The following is a 16,050-nucleotide window of genomic DNA, read 5'->3' as shown; positions in this document are numbered from 1 at the left end:
TAACTTTTCATTTTTTTAATAGTAATTTTTTTTTAATAGTAAATTTTTATTTTTTTAATATAAACTTTTTATTTTTTAATATCAACTTTTTATTTTTTTATATTCACTTTTTATTTTTTTGATATTCACTTTTTATTTTTTTGATATTCACTTTCTATTTTTTTAATATTCACTTTTTATTTTTTTGATATTCACTTTTAAGTTTTTTGATTTTCACTTTTTTTTGATATTCACTTTTTATTTTTTTGATATTCACTTTTTATTTTTTTGATATTCACTTTTTATTTTTTTGATATTAACTTTTTATTTTTTTGATATTCACTTTTTATTTTTTTAATATTCACTTTTTATTTTTTTGATATTCACTTTTTATTTTTTATATTCGCTTTTAATTTTTTTATATTCACTTTTTATTTTTTTAATATTAACTTTTTATTTTTTTGTATATTCACGTTTTATTTTTTTGATAGTCACTTTTTTTTTTAATAGTCACTTTTTATTTTTTGGTATTCACTTTTGTTTTTAGGATTCACTTTTGATTTTTTTGATATTCACCTTTAATTTTTTTGATATTCAATTTTTATTTTTTTTGATATTCACTTTTTGTGGTTTTCATATTCTCTTTTTATTTTTTTTATATTACCTTTTTATTTTTGTGATATTAACTTTTCATTTTTTTGATATTCACTATTTATTTTTTATATTCACTTTTTATTTTTTTAATATTAACGTTTTATTTTTTTTGATATTCACTTTGTATTTTTTTGATATTCACTTTTTATTTGTTTAATATTTAGTGTTTATTTTTTTAATATTCACTTTTTATTTTTTTGATATTCACTTTTTATTTTTTTGATATTCACTTTTTATTTTTTGAATATTTAGTGTTCATTTTTTTAATATTCAGTTTTTATTTTTTAATAATCACTTTTTATTTTTTTGATATTCACTTTTTATTTTTTTAATATTCACTTTTTATTTTTTTGATATTCACTTTTTATTTTTTTGATATTCACTTTTTAATTTTTTTATATTCACTTTTTATTTTTTTAATATTTAGTTTTCTTTTTTTTAATATTCAGTTTTTATTTTTTAATAATCACTTTTTATTTTTTTTGTATTCACTTTTTTTTTAATATTCACTTTTTATTTTTTGAATATTTAGTTTTCATTTTTTTAATATTCAGTGTTTATTTTTTAATAATCACTTTTTATTTTTTTGATATTCACTTTTTATTTTTTTTAAATTCACTTTTTATTTTGCTGATATTCACTTTTTATTTGTTTGATATTCATTTTTTTTGTATTCACTTTTTTTTGTTTTTTAATATTCACTTTTTATTTTTTTACTATTTATTTTTTATTTTTTTAATATTCAGTTTTTATTTTTTAATATTCACTTTTTATTTTTTTGATAATCACTTTTTATTTTTTTTATATTAACTTTTTATTTTTTGAATATTTATTTTTCATTTTTTTAATATTCACTTTTTATTTTTTAATAATCATTTTTTATTTTTTTTATATTCACTGTTTATTTTTTAATATTCACTTTTTATGTTTTGAATATTTAGTTTTAATTTGTTTAATATTCAGTTTTTATTTTTTAATAATCACTTTTTATTTTTTTGGTATTCACTTTTTATTTTTTAATATTCAATTTTTATGTTTTTGATATTCATTTTTTATTTTTTTTATATTCACTTTTTATTTTTTTAATATTCACTTTTTATTTTTTTGATATTCACTTTTTATTTTTTTGATATTCACTTTTTGTGGTTTTGATATTCTCTTTTTATTTTTTGATATTCACTTTTTATTTTTGTGATATTAACTTTTCATTTTTTTGATATTCACTATTTATTTTTTTATATTCACTTTTTATTTTTTTAATATTCACGTTTTATTTTTTTAATATTTATTTTTTATTTTTTAATATTCACTTTTTATTTTTTTGATATTAACTTTTTATTTTTTAATATTTAGTTTTTATTTTTTTAATATTCACTTTTTATTTTCTGATATTAACTTTTTATTTTTTTGATATTCATTTTTTATTTTTTTGATATTCACTTTTTATTTTTTTGATATTCACTTTTTATTTTTTTAATATTCACTTTTTATTTTTTTAATATTTAGTTTTTATTTTTTAATATACACTTTTTATTTTCTGATATTCACTTTTTATTTTTTTAATATGACCTTTTTTTTAATATTCACTTTTTATTTTTTTGATATTCACTGTTGATTTTTTTAAAATTCACTTTTTTTATATTCACTTTTTATTTTTTTGATATTAACTTTTTATTTTCTGATATTCACTTTGTATTTTTTTAATACAAACTTTTTATTTTTTGATATTCAATTTTTATTTTTTTGATATTCAATTTTTATTTTTTAAACATACACTTTTTATTTTTTGGATATTAACTTTTTATTTTTTTAATATTCACTTTTTATTTTTTTGATATTTACTTTTTATTTTTTTGATATTCACTTTTTATTTTTTAAACATTCACTTTTTATTTTTTGGATATTAACTTTTTATTTTTTTAATATTCACTTTTTATTTTTTTGATATTTACTTTTTATTTTTTTGATATTCACTTTTTATTTTTTAAATCGAAACTTTTTATTTTTTTAATAATAACTCTTTATTTTTTTGATATTCCCTTTTTATGTTTTTAATATTTAGCTTTCATTTTTTAATATCCACTTTTTATTTTTTTAATATTCACTTTTTGTGTTTTTAATATTCACTTTTTATTTCTTTGATATTCACTTTTTTTTAATATTAACTTTTTTTTTGATATTCACTTTTTATTTTTTTAATATTCACTTTTTATTTTTTTGATATTAACTTTTTATTTTTTTGATATTAACTTTATATTTTTTTGATATTAACTTTTTATTTTTTTGATATTAACTTTTTATTTTTTTGATATTCACTTTTTATTTTTTTGATATTAACTTTTCATTTTTTTAATAGTAATTTTTTTTTAATAGTAAATTTTTATTTTTTTAATATAAACTTTTTATTGTTTAATATCAACTTTTTATTTTTTTATATTCACTTTTTATTTTTTTGATATTCACTTTTTATTTTTTTGATATTCACTTTTTATTTTTTTAATATTCACTTTTTATTTTTTTGATATTCACTTTTAAGTTTTTTGATTTTCACTTTTTTTTGATATTCACTTTTTATTTTTTTGATATTCACTTTTTATTTTTTTGATATTCACTTTTTATTTTTTTGATATTAACTTTTTATTTTTTTGATATTCACTTTTTATTTTTTTAATATTCACTTTTTATTTTTTTGATATTCACTTTTTATTTTTTATATTCGCTTTTAATTTTTTTATATTCACTTTTTATTTTTTTAATATTAACTTTTTATTTTTTTGTATATTCACGTTTTATTTTTTTGATAGTCACTTTTTTTTTTAATAGTCACTTTTTATTTTTTGGTATTCACTTTTGTTTTTAGGATTCACTTTTGATTTTTTTGATATTCACCTTTAATTTTTTTGATATTCAATTTTTATTTTTTTTGATATTCACTTTTTGTGGTTTTCATATTCTCTTTTTATTTTTTTTATATTACCTTTTTATTTTTGTGATATTAACTTTTCATTTTTTTGATATTCACTATTTATTTTTTATATTCACTTTTTATTTTTTTAATATTAACGTTTTATTTTTTTTGATATTCACTTTGTATTTTTTTGATATTCACTTTTTATTTGTTTAATATTTAGTGTTTATTTTTTTAATATTCACTTTTTATTTTTTTGATATTCACTTTTTATTTTTTTGATATTCACTTTTTATTTTTTTAATATTTAGTGTTCATTTTTTTAATATTCAGTTTTTATTTTTTAATAATCACTTTTTATTTTTTTGATATTCACTTTTTATTTTTTTAATATTCACTTTTCATTTTTTTGATATTCACTTTTTATTTTTTTGATATTCACTTTTTAATTTTTTTATATTCACTTTTTATTTTTTTAATATTTAGTTTTCTTTTTTTTAATATTCAGTTTTTATTTTTTAATAATCACTTTTTATTTTTTTTGTATTCACTTTTTTTTTAATATTCACTTTTTATTTTTTGAATATTTAGTTTTCATTTTTTTAATATTCAGTGTTTATTTTTTAATAATCACTTTTTATTTTTTTGATATTCACTTTTTATTTTTTTTAAATTCACTTTTTATTTTGCTGATATTCACTTTTTATTTGTTTGATATTCATTTTTTTTGTATTCACTTTTTTTTGTTTTTTAATATTCACTTTTTATTTTTTTACTATTTATTTTTTATTTTTTTAATATTCAGTTTTTATTTTTTAATATTCACTTTTTATTTTTTTGATAATCACTTTTTATTTTTTTTATATTAACTTTTTATTTTTTGAATATTTATTTTTCATTTTTTTAATATTCACTTTTTATTTTTTAATAATCACTTTTTATTTTTTTTGATATTCACTGTTTATTTTTTAATATTCACTTTTCATGTTTTGAATATTTAGTTTTAATTTGTTTAATATTCAGTTTTTATTTTTTAATAATCACTTTTTATTTTTTTGGTATTCACTTTTTATTTTTTAATATTCAATTTTTATGTTTTTGATATTCATTTTTTATTTTTTTGATATTCACTTTTTATTTTTTTAATATTCACTTTTTATTTTTTTAATATTCACTTTTTATTTTTTTGATATTCACTTTTTGTGGTTTTGATATTCTCTTTTTATTTTTTGATATTCACTTTTTATTTTTGTGATATTAACTTTTCATTTTTTTGATATTCACTATTTATTTTTTTATATTCACTTTTTACTTTTTTAATATTCACGTTTTATTTTTTTAATATTTATTTTTTATTTTTTAATATTCACTTTTTATTTTTTTAATATTCACGTTTTATTTTTTTTTATATTCACTTTGTATTTTTTTGATATTCACTTTTTATTTGTTTAATATTTAGTTTTTAGTTTTTTAATATTCACTTTTTATTTTTTTGATATTCACTTTTTATTTTTTTGATATTCCCTTTTCATTTTTTAATATTCACTTTTTATTTTTTTAATATTCACTTTTTATTCCCCTCTTTTCGATTGAATAGCCTTAATTTAAATCTTCGCCACTTCCGGTTTGACGATGTACGCAACTGCAAAGATGCCACATGTTTTTTTCACGTTCTTTGCCTCCTTCGTTAGGTCCGAGCTTTTTCACCTTTAAACACCCGGGCAACGTCAGGCACACAGGCTAGTTTCCAATAAAGAAAAGGTTATTACATAAATTACATATGGAAAAACATGTTTATTGTGTGTGGCGTCCCGACAAAAATATTTTTCCTAAAGAATAAAAGTGAATAAAGTTTAATTTTACGCAAATCTTTATACATTTATCTAACGAATAAACATAAAATTACACAGGAAAATCTAATTTGATTTTTGCAATTTGCTTTTGAAATAGCGTTTAAATGAAAACAATACTTGTTCTAAATTATCATGAAAAGCAAGAAAAGAAATATAAACTTACATTATTGCCAGGCGACCATGGATACTGAACAATTAGAAAAAAAGACGAAAAATTATTTTTTAAAATTACGAAGATTTGATAATCAAAGCTTTATTAATGTAATACAAATAGAATTTAATAGAATTTAATAGAATTTAATAGTTCTGGAAAAAATGTTTCTATTGACAAACTTAAGATAAAAGATCATTAAATGAAGTGTTTTTTCGGAAATTTATCTGTAAAGTCCAAAGTGTAAATTTTTTTTTTTAAACCACGTTGAGTTTTTTTTTTAATGAAAGATCATGTTATGCTTATATCATCAAGTAAATACCGGACGCTGATGGCAATGTTTTCTATTTTATTCAATGTTTTCTTTTTTAGATATTAAAAAAACAATCACCCGATAAAATAGAAATAAAATATAATAATCAAAAGCTCGTGTATTTCATTAAGAGAATTAAAAAAAACATCGGTCGACTGGATTTTTTGTTTAACAGAAGAAAAAAACTTATAATTATATGCTTTTTTCAGTTACGGACGCCCCCAAAATACTAATTTTGGTTAATAGCACGCAATAAGAAGACATTAATTCCGGCGTTTATAAATCACCGTCAGAAAATCGTGGAAAAAAATCAGAGATTTATCTCCCTTTAAAATCAACGAAATTTTATTTAGTTCGATTATAAAAAATTCTATTTAATGTGTACTTTCGTTGTTCATTGTTAAGAATTGATCCATATTTATACTTATATTCCATGTCCTTTTTAAATAAAATATTTTTTAAACAAGGATTCAAAAAAAAACACGACCTCAGATTTATTGATAAACACCCAGGCCAGGCAGTAGGAGCGGCAGACACTCCTAGCAAGAACAACATTCGTCGCACCCTGTATGTGACTGATAGAACCACTGGTATACGATTTCTCATTGATACCGGTGCGGAAGTCAGTATCATCCCTAAGAAGTTCGTGAAAGAGAATCGTCCTCAATCAAACTTATCTCTACACACAGTGAACCACTCCTCCATTCCTACTTACGGAGAGACATCGATAACATTAAATCTTGGATTACAGCGCGCACTATGTTGGGTCTTCATCGTCGCAAGGCTACCCGTTCCGATTTTAGGGGCGGATTTTCTGCACCATTTCGGCATCCTTGTAGATGTCAAACGCGGCAAACTCATTGGTAATAGCACTGGACGTTCCATGCAAGGCATAATTAGTGGGTCGACCGAGATCAGCCCAGTTATACGTAAAGACACCACGGATCCATATACAGATTTGCTGCGAGGTTTCCTGGAATTAACTTTTCTTGAAATCTTAAAAAACGATTCTAAAAAATATTGCATAATTTGCTATTAAACTTGTTATTTTTTTTTAAATTTGGTCGTGGTCCTTTAATTGAAAAAAATATTAGGGTTTTAATTACATTTTTCAAGTAGTTATAAGCTTTGAAAGATAGTAAGTTGATTTTTTCAAGTTCATATACGGCATTTTTAATGGCCGATTCTGATACACAAAACATCTAAGACAGTAAACGACCAAGTTCTCTCCAATTCTCTCTCCTCTGATCTTGAGCACATAGTACAATGGGGAAAGGAGTGGCTCGTTACTTTTAATGCATCTAAAACCAAGCTTCTCTCTTTACATCATCAATATTCTAAGCCACATTTGTCATCAATTGAAATGAATGGCTCTCGTCTTCAGGAGGCCTCAAGTTTTGACAAGCTTCTGGGCTTGACCATTACTCCTGATCTTAAATGGAACACGTATATCAAATCTGTTGCCAAGGCCGCTGGAAAAATGGTGGGATCTTTCTATCGATCCGGTAGATATCTCACTGCTGATGCTATTTTCTATCTATATAAGAGCCAGGTACGTCCAAGGATGGAATACTGTTGCCACATCTGGGCAGGAGCTGCTAGAAAGGACTTGTCCTGCCTTGATAGAGTTCAAAATAAACTTCGTAGCCTCGTAGGAGATGTCCTTTTCTCCTCCTTGCAACCTCTATCTCACAGAAGAGATGTTGCGAGTTTGTCTCTGATGTATCGTTATTTTCATGGAAAGTGTTCAACTGAGCTTCAATCTATGGTCCCCCCTCGCCAAACTTTCACAAGAAACACTCATCTAGCTGTAAACACTATCAATAATTTCCCCCACTCTTTATCTGTGCCTAAACCTAAACGTAGATTCCATGAACAAAGCTTCTTTCTTAGAACTGCACGCCTGTGGAATTGTCTTCCGTTTTCCTGCTTTCCGGCTGACTACAATATGGTTTTGTTCAAGTCTAACGTAAATAAGTTCTTGATGAGCCGTTCCATATAAGTTATCAAATTTACCAAATTTTCATTACTAATGATTATTATATTGTCCAATTTCTACTGTACACTCTTTAACCCTTATCCTTGAGTGGCCTCTGGGCCTTGATAATGTGGTGATGCCTTTGTAAAAAAAAAAAAAAAAAAAAGCTCACTCCTGCAGCTTTCCAGCCCTTGGTGCCTCCCAGGTCGCTCCAGCTCACTCCTGCACATCACTCCTCCAGCCTGCAACCTTGCTTGCACCTGGCTTCCTACCGATCGTCTTTTCCTTAACACTGACCCTACGCTCTCAGTGTCGTCCATTCATTTATACTGACCACCTCATTCTCAGTGTTTACCGTCTGTTTCTGGATTGCTCTGACGTCCAGCCGATCATTCCAGACCCAGCAAGCAACCCTGTTCCAGACCTTAGCTTCCAGTAACGTGAGACCTTCCAGGCGACCAGCACCCAGATCATACGATTTTTTGTTTCCTTTGCAAATAAAAGGCGAACTCTCGTCTTTAACCAAACAACCTGTGTCTGTCATTCTTCTTTGCCTTATTGCTGTTTACTTTTTGCCTATGTCTATCTTGTTAGTGGTTGGGTCGATTTTCCCTGGACGACCTGGCCCCTACAACACGCACGCACGCACGCACGCACGCACGCACACACACACACACACACACACACACACACACACACACACACATTCCTTTAACAACAATGCTTAAAACAAACTACTACCTACTCTTATATGTATATATATATGTGTGTATATATATGTGTGTATATATATGTATATATATATGTGTATATATGTATATATATATATGTATATATATATGGATATATATGCATATATATGTGTATATATATGGATATATATGTATATATATGTGTGTATATATATGTAAAATTTATATTCCCTCTGCTTCACTTTTTTAGTTTTCAAGTAAGATCTTTGACTTGTTTCATCAAATACTTTTGCATGCAAAATCCGATCCCGAATTTGCTAATTCCTACCCTCTGATGAGAATGAAAGTATTTCTTTGAAACTCTGCGAATTAAGGTTTATCCACTTATCTAGTGTTGCCTTTTCAGATTAAATATATTTTTAACTCATTTCAAAATGTCTTTAACATGTTTTATTAACTGTTTGCTTGTATATAGATGCGTATATATATATACGTATATATATATATATATATATATATATATATATATATATATATATATATACGCATATGAAATTTATTTATACAAACATTGATGTCTACCAAAGAGTGCTCAATGATTAAACAGAGCAGGTATATGAAATTTATTTATACAAATATTGATGGCTACATATGTGCATACATGTTTCTGTAATCGCCCGCGTTGGGGGATTACGTCTTCAGGCCAAGAATTATCATCGAGAACTGATATTTCAAACTAAAACATTTTCTTATTTCGTTTACAAAGTTAGAATGTAACATGGGTGGGGGTTATGAGCGGGGAGAGGATAAGTGAGGTCTTTGAAGATAGCAAACACTTTCACGGGTGCGAACCTTCATATCCATTACAGTACCATTTCCCTAAACTAAACAAACAATTAGAAATTATACTATGTATGTGTATGTACACGCATATGTGTGTATATGTATGTGTGTATGTGTATGTATGCGTGTATGCGTGTGATTGTGTATACGTATCTGTTATCTATCCTCCATCTTGTTTGTGTGTGTACGTGCACTTATATTTGGGTGACTGAATACATGTATGAATATGTGCTTGGATTAGGAAAGAAAAAAAACTTCAACCAATATATATGTAAGGTAAAGGTGTATGAATGTGTATGTGTGTGTGTGTGTGTGTGTGATTGTGGGTGCGTGTGTCCATATATGTATGGGTGGATTAATGTATATGCATGTGTAAATGTGTGTATGTATATATATATATATATATATATATATATATATATATATATATATATATATATATATATATGCATATATATATGGGTGGGTAAATGTATTCGTGTGTGTATGTGTGTATATGGATGTATGCGTATGTGTGAGCTCCTGCATATATCTCTCTATATATATGTATGTGCGTGTATGTATGTGTGTGTCTGCATAGTATGCGGATGTATGTGAGTGTGTATGTGCATACATGTGTGCATGTATATGTGTGTGTGTGTGTGATTGTGGGTGCGTGTGTCCATATATGTATGGGTGGATGTATGTATATGCATGTGTAAATGTGTGTATGTATATATATATATATATATATATATATATATGTATGCATATATATATGGGTGGGTAAATGTATTCGTGTGTGTATGTGTGTATATGGATGTATGCGTATGTGTGAGCTCCTGCATATATCTCTATATATATGTATGTGCGTGTATGTATGTGTGTGTCTGCATAGTATGCGGATGTATGTGAGTGTGTATGTGCATACATGTGTGCATGTATATGTGTGTGCGTGTGTGTGTGTATGTGTGTGTGTGTTCTACCTATTCTCCATCTTACTTGTGTGTGTGTGCGTGTACTTATGTTTGAATGATTAAGTACATGTATGCATGCGTATTTTGATTGGGGGGGAATAAATAAATAAATAAATAAATAAATAAGATAACCAATTTGTGTGTGATATATTAGTGGGTGGATGTGTGTGAGTACGTGTGTGTGTGTGTGTGTGTGTAGGTGGGTATGTATATATGTATGCTCCTACATATATTTCTATGTATGTGTGTGTATATGTGTATATGCCTGCGTGCGTATGCGTGTGCATGTGTATATGTACATGTATGTATATGTATGTGTGTGTGATTGTGTGTGAATGTGTGCTCTACATGGAGAAAGAAAGTCATAAAAAAAACATAAAAACCTTCACCAAATGAACCAAAAGCCCCCCTCTTTGAACTTAACTCTGACTGGACACTACCAACACTTACTATTGGAGTCAGAATGTCTGAGACCACATCACTCTGAAAAACATATTTAGTATCAGCAGATGTAAAAATAACATTTCAAACTCCCATAAAAAAAAAACCTTTTCACGAAAATATCTGAAGAAAGCGAACCAAAGCTTGAAACACGTTATAAAAATATTTTTAAATAAAAATATGATAAAAGGCTGAAAACCCATAATTGTTGATGGCTACACTCTTTTAAATATACATTTTTTCTCTCGTTGGAACTACACAACCATCACTTTAAATATATATATATATATATATATATATATATATATATATATATATATATATATATATATACTCGGGGTTTTTTATATTCAAAAGTAATGGACTAATGAATTCAACGAGGTTGTTAGATAGTGCTCAATAAAAAGAGCTGATAATACTTGTTTATTGTTATATAAACATGCTCACATCCCGCTGCTACAAATAGCCACTTGTTTCAATCAAACAACAGATATCATCAGGAAGCGACTTGACTATTCAAAAGTTCAATGAATAACCTAATAATTTATTCATTGAACTTTTGAATAGTCAAGTCGCTGCCTGATGATATCTGTTGTTTGATTGAAACAAGTGGCTATTTGTAGCAGCGGGATGTGAGCATGTTTATATAACAATAAACAAGTATATATATATATATATATATATATATATATATATATATATATATATATATATATATATATATACATCACTTTAAATATAAATAACTACAACGACAGAATGCCACCAACAAGAAAAAAATCTCTGGAGGACCTGATGGATTCACAGACAAACCTCTCTATAGAACACAAACATCTTGAGGACGGATTGCAGCAACTAAGTGAGAAAATGGAAAGGATAATCCAGCTCATATCTAACCAACAAGATAAGAAAGAGATCCAATTTGAGGAAATCATTAACCAACTAAAAACACAAGAATACCTGGAATACTTTAGAAGACCATACATACAGAATGAATTACTAAAAACCAAGGAACAGAATCTCCAAAACTGGAACATCCTCCTTAAACAAAGAAAAATGTCTTTTTACCATGCAGTCAAGTGCAGCGACACCGCAGCAACGTACAGGACAATTGTTGATGACTACACTCTTTTAAATATACATTTTTTTCTCTCTTTTTCCTATTTTAATTGCTTTCTAATTTTTTCCCATTTTTCATTGTGGCATCGAGAGGTTTGTATGAGCCCTTTCTGGTCTTGCACATCTCAAGCCATTTTTCTTGTCATACACATACGCGCACACAAACATATGCGCGCACGTACACACACATAGATATACTTACGTTCACGTACATACACTCACATTCACATGCATATACACACACGCTAACGTACACGCATGTACGCACACATACGAACACAAAGATAATTATTTCAACTAGCGGGACCTGCGGAAATTCCACACGGGACTCATTCATATGTAATATATTTAAGCATATTTTACGATCAATTAAAGCCAATAAATTATGTGAGAAAATATGGTTATCCTGCCTTGACAGAGTTCAAAATATGGTTATCCTGCCTTGACAGAGTTCAAAATAGACTTTGTAGCCTAATAGAGGATGCCTTTTTCTCTTCCCTGCAACCTCTTTCTTACAGAAGAGACGTTGCGAGCCTGTTTCTGCTTTATTGTTATTTTCATGGTAAGTGCTCGTCTGAGCTCCAATCTATGGTCCCCCTTGCCAAACTTTTACAAAAGAACACTCGTCTATCTGAAACAACTATCAATAATTTATCCCACTCTTTACCCGTGCCTAAACCTAAACGTAGATTCCATAAACAAAGCTTCTTCCTTAGAACTGCACGAATGTGGAACTCTACAATTTGGTCATCTTCAAGTCCAACGTAAACAAATTCTTGATGAACTGTACTGCGATATCATCCCATTGATTGCTGTACATTCATTAACATTTATCCTCGAGTGGCTTATGTAAAAAAGAAAAAACAAAAACATAAAAAATGAAAATAATAAACGCTATTATGTGAGAAAATGTAGTTCAACAAAAACAAAGAAAATGTAATCATACCCGAGAGGATGCTGCAGAACACAGGACGGACAAGAACACCAGCGATTTCAGTAGATGAGATGCAGATGCCATGGCAGAGGCAGCGGATTCAGCAAGAGGTTTTAATTTAGAAAGAAAAACTCGTCTGTATTTATATGTAGCGAGCGATGTACGTGTTATGTACGTGTTAGCGATGTGTTAGCGATGTATGTACGTGTTAGCGACGTGTTAGCGATGTGCACGTGTCAAGATTGGGTGAAATAGCATTCCACTTTGGAGAAAGGTAAAAAAAAAAAATAATAATAATAATAATCAATTTAAAAAGAGGTTACACAAAGAAAATAAAAAAGGGAAAGATATGTATAAAATTTAAATAAAGAAATAAAAATATAAAATGAAAAAAAAAAGAAGAGAGAATGAAAGCCTGCACGTCTTTAATGTCACGTTAGTTGGTTCTCGATGTGACATTTTAGCTGGAAAATCAATGAATTGGACTGAACAAGTTGTTGAAAACTAGTGAATAAATGTGCATTATTGTTTGGAAACAAAAACAAACAATAACTGTATATATATATATATATATATATATATATATATATATATATATATATATATATATATATATATATTAAGTAATGCGATTTATAATTTAAAAATTAAAAAAAAGAATTTTTAAATTTAAAAATCAAATTTTAATTAAATTAAAAATCAGTTTCATAAGAAGGAACAACAACAAAGTCAATTATCTGTACGATCGTTTCGGAAATCCGTGCTTTTTATTTGTGGTATACATGAAGTCACGTAGAACAATTATACATAGTTTTTTTGGTAAGCACAGTCTCCTCATCAGCAAATTTAGGAGGATTTCTATTGAATTGATCATTCAATAAAATAAAAAGTTATAGCAAACATCTAAATGACTACTTTAAACTCAGTTCCTGATTTCAAAAAAAGAAAAACTAAAAGATTCATCTGCCTTACTTTTAATGCTAGGTTTATTTTTGGTGTCTTTTCAATTCAATAGAAATCCTCCTAAATTTGCTGATGAGGAGACCGTGCTTACCAAAAAAACTATGTATAATTGTTCTACGTGACTTCATGTATACCACAAATAAAAAACACGAATTTCCGAAACGATCGTACAGATAATTGACTTTGTTGTTGTTCCTTCTTATGAAACTGATTTTTAATTTAATTAAAATTTGATTTTTAAATTAAAAAATTTTTTTTTTAATTTTTAAATTATAAATCACTTTACTTAATATTGAATTAGCTCTAGGACATTTAACTATCGAGCTTATTATATATCTAAATTACAACGAGCATTTCCTGTATTTTACTTAAACTAGTAATTTCACTATTACATTAAAATACACTTAGCTCTTTAGACTATTATTCTAATCTCCTTTAAATTATATATATATATATATATATATATATATATAAAACTGTTCCGTCTGCCTGCTTCCCACCTGACTACAACTTGGATGTCTTCAAGTCCAACGTTAACAAATTCTTAATGAACCGCCCTCTTAAGTAAACACTTCATTAAATCTCCACACCAACGTACTGTACTTGCAATAACCCTTATCCCTGAGTGGCTTCCAGGCCTTGATAAGTTGTGACTACCATGTAAAAAAAATACGTATATACATGCATATACACATCTATACATACATACACATACATATAAACGTACATATATACAAATATATATACACATATACATATACACACATATATATACATACATATATGATGATTACAACGTCTTGTCAGACGAGTGCCACTCCCTCAGACACTGAAAGTTCATGAGCCCGAAAATGACATATAGTCCTGCCGGCGAATTCACATGCTTATATATTGGTTATCATTGAACGCACCATTTACGTTTTCTATATAACATAAGAAGATTCCGTATGATTGTCTCTAATATAAATGGTTGTGTGTTTGATTATCATAAAGGGAATCGTGTGTGTGACATGTATTTTTAGAACCTACCTCTGCTTCTTCGATGTTGGACCATCTGGAAATTTCTCATCCTGGAGGGAGACTTGATACGTGTTTGACGAAGATTTATCACTCCAAGACGATGAATGGGTTTTATAGTTTTTATTTCACTTTCCCCAGAGGTCCTGCAGAAGTGGAAGTGAAATCGGCTTGTGTGGGTTCTTCTTCTACACACGTCAGCGTTCGTCTCCCCCTCCCCAGTTAAGAGGGGGAGACAACGGAAAAACCGTCCATCTTCTTCAAAGCCCAAATCAAATCTCCAGATCTAGCCAACCACGTCACTCATACGTAACCTGGTCAACTGACCTTCGGTTCTTGTAAACGTGTCTACACTCCACGTTCACTCACCTCTCTCTCTCTCTCTCTCTCTCTCTCTGTAACATTCCTTCCCCCCTTTTTTTCAAAATGTATGACGAAGGCATACATTTTCTACTTCCCACATTTACTAAGAATGGGATATATATGCTCACCCCACTGGCAAAGAAAACTGTCATACCTTTATTCAATATACTAAGTAAAATAATATCAACAATTAATACCATGTGGCGCTAATCCTTGCGCCCTTGAAGGTCAACAACTCCCTGTGACCCCATGGTCTCTTCATAATTTAAATCAGAATTTCAGGAGCATCCTTTACTCCCGTCGACACTACGCGTGATCGATAAATTCTCTGCAATCAACCGAATAATAAAATCGAGGTCCATCTGCCTCTTCAAAACGGACTATCATCGTCCTTGGCTTTACAGATCAGCTTTTCTTCCCATAGGTAGCACACACAAAAAAATTTTTCCATCCCAAGCCTTATCCTATTCATCATAAGCCTACTCTTATTACTAGTATTTTGTGGGAAACAAAACCTCTTAACATTCCTTATGGTGGGTAGCCTTCTATTTTCCTAAGTACTTGCATACATATTTCATTCATCTTCTCTTGAGCGATTCGTAACATAATGGCCACGTCAGCCATTGCACCCCCTCTGCCCCTTACACCATGTCAGAGGGCATTTCATTTACTCCCTGAAGTTGATTACAACTAGATCCGCTCACACTGGACAGAATACATTCCGTTTACTGCTATGTCAGAAAAACCTTTTTTTTTCCAAAGTCGGTAAGCGCAACCTGCCTTGAAGACACATAGCTTCACGGAAAACATCGGATTTCCACACATGAAGTACTCAAAGTTGCTCCATGTTGATTCTACTCGAAATCAATAGAAATCACGATAAAAA

At 27.5% G+C, this 16,050-nt stretch overlaps 1 protein-coding gene across 1 annotated transcript in view; it reads right to left on the bottom strand.

Moving 5' to 3' along the window:
- The window catches only part of LOC145271287 (uncharacterized), a 126,969-nt gene extending 113,862 nt beyond the window's left edge, over window positions 1–13,107 (bottom strand). Inside the window, exons 1-2 of the mRNA XM_080126838.1 lie at window positions 12,834–13,107; window positions 5,558–5,581 (exon numbers count right to left, since the gene is read on the bottom strand). Of these exons, the coding sequence (XP_079982964.1) occupies window positions 5,558–5,581; window positions 12,834–12,905 (96 nt within the window). The 5' untranslated portion in view covers window positions 12,906–13,107. The remainder of the gene's footprint in view (window positions 1–5,557; window positions 5,582–12,833) is intronic.
- Window positions 13,108–16,050: the final 2,943 nt, after the last annotated feature.

This window comes from Euprymna scolopes, chromosome 46, assembly GCF_053919585.1.
Source record: "Euprymna scolopes isolate OS-2025 chromosome 46, ASM5391958v1, whole genome shotgun sequence".
Taxonomy (NCBI): Eukaryota; Metazoa; Mollusca; class Cephalopoda; order Sepiida; family Sepiolidae; genus Euprymna; species Euprymna scolopes.
Note: the sequence above shows the minus strand (reverse complement) of the source record. Positions and strands in the feature narration are given on the sequence as shown.